Source organism: Calonectris borealis, chromosome 6 (assembly GCF_964195595.1).
Source record: "Calonectris borealis chromosome 6, bCalBor7.hap1.2, whole genome shotgun sequence".
Classification (NCBI taxonomy): Eukaryota; Metazoa; Chordata; class Aves; order Procellariiformes; family Procellariidae; genus Calonectris; species Calonectris borealis.
The window spans coordinates 997,794-1,013,026 of record NC_134317.1 but is presented as its reverse complement, the minus strand read 5'-3'; the positions used below and the strand labels follow the sequence as shown (position 1 = coordinate 1,013,026).

At 39.2% G+C, this 15,233-nt stretch overlaps 1 protein-coding gene across 4 annotated transcripts in view; it reads left to right on the top strand.

Moving 5' to 3' along the window:
- The window catches only part of GPD2 (glycerol-3-phosphate dehydrogenase 2), a 61,968-nt gene extending 47,166 nt beyond the window's left edge, over nt 1-14,802 (top strand). For all 4 annotated transcript variants that reach the window (XM_075152620.1, XM_075152619.1, XM_075152621.1 and 1 more), the window contains exons 9-17: nt 1,860-2,053; nt 4,676-4,810; nt 5,047-5,222; nt 5,736-5,867; nt 6,335-6,493; nt 7,482-7,594; nt 7,691-7,769; nt 7,890-7,988; nt 11,688-14,802. In XM_075152620.1, coding sequence (XP_075008721.1) covers nt 1,860-2,053; nt 4,676-4,810; nt 5,047-5,222; nt 5,736-5,867; nt 6,335-6,493; nt 7,482-7,594; nt 7,691-7,769; nt 7,890-7,988; nt 11,688-11,813 — 1,213 coding nt within the window. In that variant the 3' untranslated portion in view covers nt 11,814-14,802. The remainder of the gene's footprint in view (nt 1-1,859; nt 2,054-4,675; nt 4,811-5,046; nt 5,223-5,735; nt 5,868-6,334; nt 6,494-7,481; nt 7,595-7,690; nt 7,770-7,889; nt 7,989-11,687) is intronic.
- Nucleotides 14,803-15,233: the final 431 nt, after the last annotated feature.

The window sequence follows — 15,233 nt, the reverse complement described above, 5'->3', positions numbered from 1 at the left end:
AAAATTCATACTTTTGAGAAAATGTCTAAAGTTTTCTGAATATTCTGATACTGTATATTAAATCTCTAGTTTCCCCTGTCTCTAAATCAATAGCTTTTTCATTTTAAAAAGTAATCATTTGTCTGACGTGATTTACCTTTCACAAATCTGTGTTGACTTCCCCTATTAAATTGTAATTCTCCAACTGTATGCTTAAGCTGTCTATAAATATCATCTAAAAAAATGTTCTAATATACATGCTCTATATGAAATTTTCAGCTTCTCTTCTAGCCTTTCCAGATATTGAAAACTTACCTTCAGTAATCAGTTTAGACTTCCTAAAAATGAAATATTCAGTGATTCAGCTTGCAGCTCTCTTAAATAGGTAATTCATATCCAAGCAGGTCTTTGTCTACCTTCAACTTATTGTGTTAGTAGTTATTTCAGTCCATTGAATTATTCCCCTCTGGTGGTCCTTATTACTGCCTGAATATATACCTCCTATCCTCCTTCCATATACTTCCTATATCCTCCTTCCGTTATCAGGAATAGGTGGAAAACCTGGAGACTGCTAAACTGACTGCAGATGTTTTTACAAGGACTTCCAGCACCTGAAACGAAAGTCAGCATCTTTCCTTTAAATAAAAATGAATGAAAAAAAGGGGCAGCTTAAATGTTTTCCTATATAAAAGCTGTTTACTTTGAAGTGTTTATAGAAGCCTTTTATTTTCTGAAATATAAGCAGAGCTATTTAATAAGTGATAACTGGTTTTGTACTGTGGGTATTTTTTTTTTCCACGTTATATGAGGAAATATTTATACATAAGTTAAAATTTCCTGTACGAAGAACTACTGTTTTTCTTCATTTTACTGAATCGCTCTGTTTGTAGGACTGGCATAAATAAATAAAAGATCTCTGAATACTAGTATCCAATTAGTGTCTGTTAGTCGTTATGGAGGTGATAGCTTTTGCCTTTTTTTCCTCAAAATACGGCTCCCCGTTCAGGAATGCTGTAGTGAGAGCTGGGAGCATTCGGAATATACTTCTTGGTCCGAATCCTTTGGGAGTTTGTGGGCGTTTGTTCCTGTTCAAGTGGCAGGTGGTCAGCAAACTCAGGCTGCAGTATCACTGGATGTTTACTGTTTAAATGTACTCATAATATTTATGATTTCAATGTTGCTGTTCTCTTGGATTTTTTCTGCTACTAACCCTCACCCCCTCCTGTGAGTGCAGGTTGTAAAAGTCATTGAGATTTTGTGTCTCTTTACTTTTGCTCTCTGTGTAGGGTGCGGATAATTGATAACTTGGGTTTATATAACAAGAAAAATTAAATATTAAATATTATTCTTAGACGCATCAAAATGGAACTAGGGTTCTGTTCTTATTTCTTCCATTTTAATGTGCATTCTGTTTCAGCCTTCCTTTTCCTTTATGGCATAATATAAATTATTGTCCATTTTTTGTTTAAAAGCAGCTGTTCATTCCATCGTGAGTTTCAAGTAATTCCTGTTTTAAAACTCCAAATGTTTGTATCTGAAATTCCAATGGGCAAGATTTTCAAGAGTGAAGGGATATGTGAGATGCCAAAGGCCTGATTGCTCGATTTGAGTTTGTGGTCTGCTAACTCACTTAGGAAAGCAAATTCTAGTAATATCTGCGCATCACATTCAAGGGCCTTATTTCTCAAAACTTCTGGGACTACCTTTTAAAGTCAGGTCATGGCCACATGTTGAAATCTCTGATCTTTTTTTTTTTTTTGATCATTTGACCTAAGAACAAAGGTAATGTTCTAACGCTTTATCTGGGGTACAAGATGTGCCAGAACAGAATCACTGGTGATGCCTGACCTGTTTTGAACCATGTCCCTTCTTTATTTCAGCCCTGGTAATATGGGTCTGCTTGACCCAGCCACCAGCGATGGTAGAGTGATTTTCTTCCTGCCGTGGGAGAAGATGACTATTGCAGGGACCACAGACAGCCCGACTGATGTTACTTCCCATCCGATACCAACAGAAGAAGATATAAACTTCATTTTGAATGAAGTGCGCAACTACCTTAGTGCTGATGTTGAAGGTAAACCTTTGTCAGCTCTGGTTTTCCCTAGGAAGGTACTGATACGTCTGTGGCATTTCAGTTTGAGTAAATGCTGTCTGTCTAAAGTTCTTCTGTGACTCTGATAACTATGGTTCTTGTGCATCTGGGTGTTTCTAAAACTAGTGGGACATAAGTGTCATTGCGATCTATGTATCGGAGCTAAAAAATTATGCTTTTCCAGATATACCTGCACTACTTGGACTATTTAAATGGAAATTGGTTGACATCTGCATGTTCAGATTTCACATACCTTTCATCTAATTGGCACTAACTGTCCAGCTGCAAGCCAAGTCATTCCGGTCTCTTTGGGTGGCAGATGCAAGGTTTTGCAGAACTGGGATAGTTCAGTTGTACATCAACGCAAATACATCAAATAACTCACCTGCTTTTCTTGAAGGAAGAGTTGTTCTGACTTTTCCTGTGTCTTTGATTTTATTTCCATTTTTCTAGGCACTTTTCTAAATTCTTAATTTACTTTTCTCAATATGGTAAATATCTAATAGTGTCAGTTTTCAGTGGGAGAGGAAAGTGTAACAGGCAAAAAGGGGAATTTATAAAAATTACTTGGTGACAGTTGTTCCCTTCAGTAGCTGAGCTGAGAACACATTTGTTGTAAGATGCTGGCCTGCTTTGATTCAGTGTTGGTTTAAAGGAGAGAGGCTTCTTTCCTTCATAGCGAGTTTTTTTAAAAATTATTCTGTGAAAGTATTTGTACTTCTGTATTTCTGTTGTAGTAGCAGCATTAAAATAAATCTGAAAAGCACTCGGTCAGGGACACTGCAACATCCTTAGATTTAGGAAAACTTGCTGTCCGGAGAATGGAAATGCTAGATTACTTGTTCCCTGAAGTGGATGATTGATGGCTCTGTATTATATAAAGTTCAGAAAAAGTCTTCAGGAAATGTACCTTTAAGTTTCTTGAGCAGAAGTCAATATAAATAAGAGTGGTAGGCCAGACAGGTAGCTGGTAGAGTTAAGACTCTGAATAAGACAGAGATTTCGCAAGGTATTTTACAGAAGTACATTATGAAGTGTTTAATTCTTTTGAATGAAACCTACCTAGGTGCACGCTGTTTTTCACATATGCAATTAGCAGTGTTTATAGATTGCTTGTTATTGAATTAACAACTGTGCTGGCCATATCAACTCACTGCAGACCTGCCTTTTTGCTGCCAGAGACAGTGCCAGGGTTATCAACTTACACAGGCTTGGATGTGTTCCAACTGTTTAATTATAGTGTCACGCATGCTGCTTTTTCTAGTTTCATTAGTTTATAAACGTAATATGGTATCTTATTTCTGTGATTAACACTTCAGTTTGGCAGGTTAAACATGCTGGCAGAGCACCATTGATTTCTGAAATCTATTTTGTGTTCTTTGGGGATATTTTTTACACCCCGTTACTGATTTTCAATTATCATTTATTTGAAAGTTGTATTAAAAAAAAATGTTCCAAAGACATCAGCATAAAGCAAATCGGTCAATTTTTCTATTGCAAATTTAATAAGCAACAAAACTAATTTAATTAAATTCTCTGTTGGTCCCATGTTTTATATATTAAAAAAAGTGACTTTTGGAGGCTAGGGTATTTTCCTACAAATGTTAAGGGCTTTTGTGACTACTTGATGCCTTCAGGTTTTCTTCCTCCAAGTTTACCAAGAAGTCAGGGTTGGCTTCAGGGTTATGCTTGTAACTGGACAGGAAGCAGAGCAGTAGCACGGGGGGGGAAACTGTAAATGGCCATTGTGGAGTGGGACACGTGTCCGAAGCAGTGATGAGGAGGAGGAAGAGAAGGCAGGGCTGGAAGAGGCAGTTGTGTACGAGACGTGGACTTCTGTTGGGTGATTTTTGACAAGTCAGCCGGGCCCTTTTGGGTTGCTGTGCAATAGTAAATGTGGCGTGGGTACAAGCTTTGGCGATGTGCTACAGCTGACGATAACCTTGCCAATAAATTTTCTCCTTGTGCATATGTGTAACTGCACTTCCGATAAAGGCTGTGGATAAAGATGACTTCTCAAGAGGAAAACTTGGAAAAATAACCTACAAGCTAGAGAAAAAGCTTTAAAGTCCTAAAAGCAAACATTACGCTCATGTAGAACAAACTTTATTTTGGTTTCTCAAATGTACTGTAAGGACTGTCCTGTCAGCAGAAGCAAACAAGGAGAAGACTTGGTGCTGGGGGTATGTGTTTGGGTTTAGTAGGGTTGGTTTTTTGGGTTTGGGGTTTTTTTTGAGCTGATTGACGAGTTTGACAGTTGAATCTCTCTTGGTTGATCAGTTCCCAGGGTATCTCTGTTCCGTTGGATTTCTAACCAGTGTGAAAAATGGACCTCTCTGTCTCTGACTTTGTTTTGGGCTAGAGAATATTACTGATACTGATCAGGGGAGTGCTGTTTTTAATTCTGTAGCCCAGCTTATTCCATTGCTTTGGAGAATCTTCTCCAGCTTTTTGAGTTGCTCAACTTACAAGCATGGTGTGGTGCAGTCCTTGTTTCAGAGCGAGTATCTATTCGGAGGCAATGCCACAAAGACCACGGGAAGGATATGAGTTAAATACCCATCAGTTCCTGGCTGACTTTGGCTGATCTTTGGTTCCGGACAGTGAGAAGAGGAGACGTGTTGGCAGCGTGGAGTGGCATTCGTCCTCTGGTCACAGACCCCAACTCCAAAGACACGCAGTCGATATCCCGGAATCATGTCGTTACCATTAGCGATAGTGGTCTTGTCACGATAGCAGGTACTGGAAACTCTCTTCAAGTATGGCTTTGTTGGGCTTCCCCAGTGTATTTTATTAAAAACTCTTTTCTGTTACAGGATAATCCTTCACATTCCTATAATTAGATAATGATCTGTCAATGGTAGTGTGACTGGCTTGTTGGAGCAGGTCTAGTAAGAATAATGTGATATATAAAATATAGATAGTACATATCAACTTCATATTCCCCAAATAAAGAAGTACATGTGTGGTTACAGGTGGGAAGTGGACAACCTACCGTGCCATGGCGCAGGACACCATTGATGCAGCTATTCAGGCGCACGATCTGAAGGCAGGTTCCAGTAAGACCATTGGACTGCAGCTACAGGGGGCTGAGGACTGGAGTCCCACTCTCTACATTAGGTTGGTCCAAGACTATGGACTTGAAAGTGAGGTGAGTCATGCTTTCTGTTGATGCTCTGTTTCTGTGTTGGAGGGTTTTGTTTTCCCATTAAATCTAGTACCAGCATAACTTGTACAAAGGTCTGTTTGAGCCTGATAAAAGCTTATTATCTGGCCAGGGCAAAGATAGTTTTAACAAAAATAAATTCTAGTAATTGTTCTTATTTTCTTCCCTTTTCCTCCTAATCTTGACTGTTTCCTGCTTTAAAATGTTATGACATGCTAGGGTCTGTCTTCCTTTGAGCCCAACAAAATCTATACCTCAGATGTGATCACAGTGTCGCAGAAGACTGGAGCATCATTAGTTGCAGTTACATTGATACATACGCAGAGGTGTCAGTGCTGGTCTAACCCATTCACAACGCAAGTAGTTTCCTCCCACACAATCCAAATCTAATGCCCTCTTCAGCCTATTTGTTATTGGTGATAAGAGAATTGACAAGAAAAACGTGTGTATATTTGATGTGCTTTCAAAAGCACACTGAATTTGTTTTCAACTCCATAGGTGGCTCAGCATCTAGCTTCGACGTACGGTGACAAGGCTTTTGAGGTGGCCAAAATAGCCCAAGTTACAGGAAAGAGATGGCCTATTGTTGGAAAACGTCTGGTATCTGAATTTCCTTACATTGAAGCTGAGGTATGCGGAAAAACTACATAATGTTCATTGGTTCTCTTCTTGGGATAAGCAGGTTCTAGAGCAGGTCGGTCTTGCTCTGTAAAACATCTCCATAAGACCTTTCCTTTGTGTGAGGTCCAGATTTTTTTCTGTTCTTGTTTTTCCCCTTCCCCAGAGCATGCTTTATTTTTATGTTTATATGTTTATAAATATATTACTATATATCTCTCTTAAAAATTAAATATTTATAATTATATAGTGGATGTATGAAATAAAAAATAGGCATGTTTGATCCAGATGTGTTTTATAAAATGTTCCAAGGAAAAGGAAGCTTTTCAAACCCTTCTCTTGGTTGGGTGGGAACTAGTTACAGAAAGTTCATTTTGTATAGCCAGACCAGCACTGCGGTTCGTGACGCTAAACATAGTTTCTGACTATGCCTGTCAACTTTCTCATCTGCATTTTTTCCCCTTGGCTTATTGTTCTAGGTTGTCTATGGTGTTAAAGAGTATGCCCGCACGGCAGTGGATATGATTTCCCGACGTACTCGCTTGGCCTTCCTCAATGTGCAGGCTGCAGAGGAAGCCCTGCCAAGAATCGTAGATATAATGGGGAAGGAACTTAACTGGAGTGAGCAGAAAAAAAAGGTACAAAGAGACTTTTTCATCTGAAACTGTTTTGTTTTCCTTAAGTAGTTTCCATGTTAACAATCTAAATTAGTTGAATAGAAAACTTCAAGTGATGCTTTCTTCCTGAGAGAATGATTCACTTGGCATATTTAATTATAAAGACTTTCTCAAAATAGCTGTGAAATGAGTTGGTATTGGCCAGGGGGTGGAGGGGAAAGTAAAGATCTGTATCCTGTTGTTCCCCAGCTTTAAAAATGAAAGCAGACTTGGCATTGCTATCCTATTCCTGTTCAAATAGTTTACTGACACTTCAACAGAGCTGCCTCAGAAAAGGAGGATCGTGTAAACTTTGTCTGCTGTGTCTTTTGAAAAGTGATGATACTGAGTTTGCACCATTCTCTGGCCTAAATAAATTAAGGTCATTGTTAGCTTCCTTTGCCCCCAGTGGGTCTGTGCTCAGACACACAGTGTGGGACTCATCTCACTTTACTTGCGGTGCTTGTCACTTCACTAGCTTAGCTAGAGAAGCTAGTAAAGCTTCTATCTAAGCTCTATCTAATTTTACTACCATCAAGAAAACTAGTTTAAAACATAAAGAACTTGCCTGGTGTTGAGCCTCCTGATTTTATTTTGCTGATTTTAGACAGTTAGGTGAAACATTGCAGTAAGGTATCAGCTGTGAGTTAAATGGCATTTTGCAGGCCTGACCTGCGAGTGCCATTCTTCATGAAATAGGTAGATACACCATGTGCGACTGAAGGCGTGGTATGGTCCTAAAAGTGTTTACACAGTAAGTGGAAGTCTTTACTAGACTTGATATCTCTTTTCAAGACTAAAAATTGTCTAAGCTTAACTTACCTTTTAAATACTTTTCAGCTACCATCTGTTTAATTTTTGGACCTTAGATAAATTGTAGTTAACTGGAAGAAGCTAATAAATGCTACATTAAAATAATTGTGTAAGAACTTGCTATTCCTCAGATACAGTTTTTCTTTTTTTGTTGTAGGAAGAACTTGAAGCTGCTAAAAAATTTCTCTATTATGAAATGGGCTACAAAGTAAAATCAGATCAATTAACAGACAGCTCTGAAATCAGTCTAGTGCCTTCAGATATTGAAAGGTAAGTAAAGTAAAAAAGTTCCCCTATGCTGCTAGGAATTAATACCTGTCATTCTTTTGAGTGCAGTTTTTCCCACTGATAATCCTTATCTTGCAGGTACAAGAAGCGATTCCACATGTTTGACAAGGACAAAAAAGGGTTTATTACTATACTGGATGTGCAGCGTGTCTTGGAGGTAACGTTTCCATGTGTTCTTTTAGTTTCCTTTTTAAGCATCTTATCTAAATTTCAGAGTGTGCCATAAATAGTGCTGAACGATCCAGTTGACATACTTCTGTGCTTTTTTTTTGTCTAGAGCATCAGTGTGCAAATTGCTGAAAATACACTTCATGATATTCTAAATGAAGTGGATCTGAACAAAAATGGACAGGTTGAGCTCAATGAGTTTTTGCAGGTAGGTGTTTCTTTGTTACAAGAGAAGCTGTAACTTTAATGATAAAAGCATAGGTATTTAATTTTTTTCCACTCTTTGCTGAAGGGCTGGGTTGGAGACTAGGTGAGTGTTACTTGGGTAAACGCTGTAGTGTCGATGCTATTTGCCAGATCACATGATAAGCGATGCACAGAGCCATCCTCAAGCAACTTTGAAATTCAAGGATTTTTTTTCATGTGCAGAACCAATGAGACCCAAAGAACAGGTCCAATTTACAAAGTATACCACAGTACAGACCTGAATTTGGCTTTTTTAATACAGAAATGCCATTTAAATATATTCAAAATGATGATACAATTTTCCATTGGAAGGTATGTGGCACGGTTGTGCACACTGACATTCATTTGGGTCTGTTAAGTGATTAGTAGTTTCTAAACTATTTTGAATATTTTAAAGAATGAGCTTGTGGTTAAAGCACATCCAGTCCATATAATCCCATTTTAACTCCTGCATTGGCTAACGTTATCTCAGTTTGTATGAAAGACATTACATTGACAACCCATACATCTGCTTTTTGCAGGGCTTTAAAATGAAATTAAGGGTGCTACTGAAACGTTTGTTTGCCCAGCTCCTCTTGCATATGCAGTTTGCCAGCCAGCTTTGTTTTTGTAGAGTCTTTCTTGGTGTGGTATTTCAAATGACTGCCATGTCTTTCCTGCATGGTGGCAATGATGAATGCCGAACATGAGATAAATTAATGCTGGGGATTTTGGTCAATGTCAGCCCTTTCTTCACTGTGTCAAGTTAAACAAACAAGATCAAGGCAAAGGAAATGGTAATTGTCTCTCTCGAGATGAGCTGTAGATAAGAGCAGCATTGTTGAATCTAAATGCAGAAAATTTTCACAGGTTGTGTCCAGCATTAGAAAAAAGGACTATTTATTTGCCTAAAATGTAGCAATTTAGCTGGATAACTGAAATGCACTTGGGGGAAGGGGGAAAAAACCAAACAAACAAACCGGGGAGGGGGGAGAAGAAACAATGGCTTTGGGAGTTTATGCTTATGTATTCAAATATAAGAGAAAACCGCAGCTGTTTTTCTGGCTGTTGAAAAGGGTCTCCCTCTTACATCCCTTTGCACATGAAAACTTTTAATTGGGGGGGGACACCCACCATTTACTGTTAGGGTTGTGTTAAACTATAATTTGGTTAGTTTGGATACATTGTGGTTAAGAAGTTGAAACAACTAGTAATTATGTCTTCTGTAGATTTTTTTTTTTTTTTTTTTCCCCCGTGGCTTTCTGGGGTTTTTGCTTTACTGTGCTGAATAGTCTCAGGAGGGGTTGCCTGCCCTAAGTCATAATATCTGTAAAATATAAAAGGCAAGTCACTGTTTTGGACCAGCTTCACAGTTACTTTTGTAAATCTGTGTAACTCTGTGGCTACTGGCTTCTCCTATAGATTTCACAATGCAATCTAAATATTTAACGCTAGTGATTGGCACTGCAGTAATGATCACTTGTGCCTATGCACCTCCTTCCTGTGGAGGCAGAGAGCAGCACACGGGGAGCTGCTGCGTAGCCGAGTGCTAAGTAGGAAGTGTGGTAATAAAATTAACAGGAGGTTGCCATGGCAGGAACAAAATACATTAAATGTTTGTTTAATTTTTTTAATGGATCTGTTAAGTCAGTTCCCAATACTTTTGTGTTTGCTTTCTGAAAACTTTCAAGTAATTGCATTTTACCACAGAATGCTTGTGGAAAGCCATGTGCAAATATTTGTGAACTTTTGTATTAGAATATAGGAACACGTTGTACCAGGGTGGCTGCGTAGCTCTCCAGGTGGGGAGCAGAGCAGTGCCAAGTGCTTTCATTTGGCTGACTGCAGATTGCCAATGTAACTCAAATAATGGTCTTGTGAGAACTGGTCCCGGCAGACGCTGATGCTTACAGGTGTTTCATAAGGAGAAAGCGGACTGCATTGATCAGCGTTTGATACGACCAGGTTGTTCCACTGTGGCAGAGAGGCAGAGCTCTGACAGTGTTTAGGTGCACGCGGAGCTGTCTTACGGCAGTGGCTGTTCTTCTGAATACTTGCACACAGAAGCCTAGTGCCTAGTTTTGGTATGTAAAGGCAAAAAACCCCTCATGTTAAATAAGGAGGCAGCTTTTTTCCCCAACAGCAGATTTCCTTTGGGGTCCTGACAGACCCATGTACCAGAAACTCTTGTTTTCATGGTGGTGCCAGAGGATCAGCCGTCTTTTTTGTGGTGGCTTCCCCAAAAAGCGTGCAGTATAGTCAGACCAGACAGACACAAGACCAGTAGTGGAGTGTATCGTCAAGCAGGGTGAGTGGGTGTGAGGGCAATGCCTCTCCTCTTAGGGCCTCCCTGTCTGTGTGCAGGGATCGCTCTGGAAGTGGGGAGGGGGGCGAGGCAGAACGCCAAGCCCAAGCGATGGTGGACTTCCCTTGCTGGCTGTAGCTACTGCTCTTACTGCTGCTGGTCCTCTCCTTCCCAACTCCGTCATCTGCCTTGCCTCCAGGCGGCACAGGGTAATCAAAATGCCTTCAAAATGCAGGGAGGTTTTTCCAGCCTCAGCTGGAAAGCACGGGGTTCCCTTCTGTCCCTTTCCCCTCCCGGGTACTCATTCCTGCTTTGACAGGGTTGATACCACATTTGCATAGGTCCAGCTGCAGGTATAATTAATAGATTTTCCTATAGATGGGAAGAAATCTGAAGGATTCTTAGCACTCAATGGGAGTAAGAAATTGCATTTTGTAAGTGCCGATTGCTTTCCATAGTAGTCTTACACGCTGACTGCATGTAATTTCAAGTCTAATGCTCGCTTTATCCATGGGATAAAAGAGAATTAACTAAAATCTTAGCACTAGTGTGTGTTCGTTAAGATAGAGCTGAATCCAGTTTCAAGGACTTAAAGGCAAATTAGTTTTAAAAGTCTATAAAGGAATTTGGATTTGAAAGAATTGTGGAAGTCAAGTACACTATCTCTACAAAGAAGAGCATATGAATGAAAAAGGGTATGGTCTAGGGTCAGTGGTAGATCAGGAATGGTGTTCTTCTATTAGTTACATGTTTCAGATATTTTAAAAAATAAAAAAAAAAAAGGCCTGTGAAATAGATGGGTTATCCTACATTCTTAAATGTCACTGAGAAAACCCTGGTGTTGATGGTTGCCTGCACTGTTACTTCCAAGTGGATCGTATTTGGTACTTCTGCTCTTCCTGCTACCCACGCCTGGCCAAAAGTTTCATTGATATTTCTGGAAAATAGAAATGAGCTTTGAGGTGAATCTTTGAAACCATAGAGCAGTTTTGCTTTATATAAGGAAAAATCAGTTCTGTGTATTCATTAACGCTTGCTAATGGCTCTTGGACAAAATAATTAACTCTGCCATTGTTTAGACTGGAACTGTGTCAGTGTCCACCGTTGGTGGCCGCGGGACAGGACAGCCAGCGGTGTCCGTACGCCTCTTGTGCAGAGGAGTTAATAGCCCCGAGCTGCATGACTCTGCTGGTGTCCTGTGCCCCGAAAGCCGTTCCGGTGGAGGGCTTGTGTGTCTGCTCAGGGATGGTATCGGTTGCAGTTACCCCGCTGTCCCTCTGGCTGCTTGCTGAGGCGCTTCCGTGAGGGGCTGTACCGTCTACCTTTGTCTTTGTCCTGCAAATGAGTTAACAGGATGCTCTCCCTTTGTGTCTTAAGCTCATGAGCGCTATTCAGAAGGGCCACGTCTCTGGAAGCCGGCTGGCTGTGCTCATGAAGACTGCCGAGGAGAATCTGCATCGGAGGGTGGTGATTCCGGTGGACCGGAGCGGTGGTGGACTGTGAGTTCAAACAACGTCTGCTCACAGCCATAGCTAGCGGAGACGCATAGCTGTGTCTCTCTGCTGAAAAACATTCCAGAGCTTCTGATTGTCCTTGCTTGTCCAAGAGGACTGGTATCTGTCTATCGGTGTAGCTCTTACAAAAATACATTGGTGCATTTGTTTTCATTATTAATGGTTTTCTGTACAGCTCTTAATACTCCAGTATGTGGCCTTTTGGATTGGGTATTCTTTAGACATAGGAGTTTATTAACGAGACTTCAGAAATACAGTCTAGAAAGATTTGGGAGCACACACAAGCACGTGCACATACTGCCTTGTTCATAAACTTTTATATCACCTTTACCTTTAAAGAAAACGATGCTCAGAAAGTGAATCCTGACTTTAAATGCATTGCATTGAGTTTTGCAAATATGCAATTAGTATTTAAAAGCTGCTCATCTGTCCTCTTCAACGAAGAGCAAGAGAGGGAAAGCTGGTGTTCTGGGTTGGAGGTAGTATCACAAAAGGAACAAAACTGACACTTCTGAGGTAGTGATTACAGTGAAGAACGGTCACGAGCCTTCCATAGGTGGTTGGTTTTGCTCTTTCGAGTGCTCTGTTATTTCAGTGGTACCAATACTTGGCCACACAAAAATATCAGCAGTATGTAGCTGGAAAACTACAAGACATCTTGATTAATCACCCAAGCTGATAATTTAGTTAAAAGCTAGGGGACAGCTTTCCTTTCTCCCATATTAATAAAAATAAGTTTCCTTTAATAAATAGCATTGTCTAGCAGGTGGTGGTTTATGCTGTAAAGTGCTTCATACTGTTTCCAGTTTTGGACAAACACTGATGATATGCGAATGTGGCAGTTTTTGATAGCATAAGTCTTAATTGTTTTTTTAAAAATGCTCAAACACAAAGTGAAACACGGAAATTTGTTTTGCATTCCACTAACTTTTCTTTAAAAGAGAAAGGGCTATTTTTGAGCAGATTAATGAAAAAAAAAAATTAGGACCACTCACTTGAGCTGTTTTCAACAATGTTGTATCTGGCTATTTGCCTTTCTGTTGTTAGATCGACTAGGTTCAAGATCAGATGGAAGATTTCTGCCTAATGTAGGACAAGGAAGGGAAAAACATAAGAATGGTTTATTGACGAATTTGTCATTCTGTTATATTCTTTGAGTATAAATACCAATTTACAACTCCAAACAAGCCTCAGTTCCAAGGTGTCAGAATTTCTACTTGTGTAAAATCTGATATATTTTAACTGATGTTACCACTTTCACTAATGGAAAATAACAGTACAGGAACGAACAGCAAAGATTACTTTGATATTTTAAAAGGGGAAATGATTACATACAAAAAATGGGGATGCTGAGGAGTGTTAGTATGTAGCATAAGTAGTACACACGTGTTTGGCTGGAGAGGCAGAGTCCTTTTAAAAAAAAAAAAATCAGGTGTTTAAAAATAGTAGATACAAAAAAAAAAAGGCAAGCCTCACTTAAAATTCAGCAAATGGTTATATTTTTGTCAGTCCAAACAATTGGTAAAATCTGGAGGGAAGGAGACAGTCTCCGGTAAAATGCCTTTCAGATGGTTTTTGCATGTTAAATTTTTTTTTTGATGCTGCCTTGTACCAAAATGCAGATATTCTTAAGGGGTTATGGCTTTTTTGCTTCGAGTCCTGTGCTAGTGAGGCACAGTTTATGTGAATGAGGAGTTAACACATTTGACAATGTAAGAATTTTTTTTATAAACAAAGGGGTTTGTTTCCTGTAAACTTTTCTTTTTTGAAATATGTTCCAGTATATTCAGGTAAAGTATGTAATGTTTGACACAGCTTTGTATTTCCAAAACCCTTTTCAAATAAGAACACAGTAACAGATTTTACATATACTGCAGAATTGGAGGGAAATGAATGTACAATACACAGGTTATTTTGGTTCACTGAGCAAGGTAAGGAGGGAAGGGGTTTAGGATTTTACTATTAACAGTAATTTAAGGGGCGGGGGGGAGGAAGTAAAAGTAATGAGACCTTTTCCAGGCCACATAAAGAAAAATGTTGACAATATTTAACATCTCTTTTATGGTTTAAAGAAAAATTCTCCTCTACTCCTCTATAAATAGCACTGTTAAGAATTAATACTACAAGTTTACCTGTAAAGCCAGGATTTTCTGCTTTGTACCCAAAGTATACTCTTTGTTCTCTTGTTTTAGTAATACTGCATACAGAGATTACATACTTTGGGATTTTCTTGGCTATACATGTGTCCTCCGATACGAATTTGCTTTGCATCTTAGGCACTTTACTGTCATGCTTCTCTGCTCTTTTGTATGGCACAGCAAGATCTTGTATGACTACCTTGTGTAACAAGAGAAGATTGCATGTGTTACTTAGAACAGCTAAATCTATACATGGAAAAAAATCTAGAAGTATTTATTTATCACCTCACAGTTGTTTTCAGGAATGTCAGCTTTGTTGTTTCCCCCCCCTCCACCCCTCATGTGAATGTACTGTAGAAAGAGTTGTAAAATGTCACTGTCTTGCATTGTTCTGTTCCTAGGTGGAAAGAGTAATGTGATTTTTTTTTTTTTTTTTTTGAGGTGAGAGTTGGATTTCTGGATGGGGGGGTATTTTGTGTTTTAAATAAACTGCACGCCTGGGGGGGAGGGCATGTGTATACATGCAGTATGTTTATATGTGTGTGTATAAATATGTATATATGTACACACATATATACACACTGCATGTTTTACATGTGGCACTTACGTATTTTGTTAGGTTACTGTTCTAGACTGAACTGTTAAATATGTGTTTGAGGCTGGGTTGTCATTTTTATAACTGTCTTGGTGTTTTACTGCCATTATTTATTACTTTTGATATACAGAATGAGCCGCATGCATTTATAGAGCAATAAGAGGATGTATTTAATGTGCCTTGTTTTTAACTGAGTAGGAACTGAAAGCATGAATCAATAAAACTGATTAAAAATGGTCCCTTCACTGGCAGTTTGTTATGGCAGTTACAAAAATAACTTTGATTAGCCTTGAAAAAGTTTATTTTTAAAGGAAAAAAGATAATGCTTCTTAGTAAACATAGCATAATTTTGTCCATGTTTTCCCATTTTAGCTCAGAATTTAGCACTTCATGGTTTAAAAGTGAAAATTAGGAGTTAATACAGCACTTAGCATTCTCGGGACGTAGGAGCTGTGTGCGTTCGCCGATGACACGCAGGGTAAGGTATTCTGCACTGCCATCTCGTACTAAAATTACAGCCAGCCAATTGGCCTGGATTTTGGGGGGGGGGAAATGCCAGTCGCAAGTGTTCCTTTGCACACTGATGAATTTTATCGTAACTAAAATCAATAGAAATGAATGGAAGAGATTTCATAATCCATTTTGATCATTTTACATGTCAAGTTAGTCCAGGGTT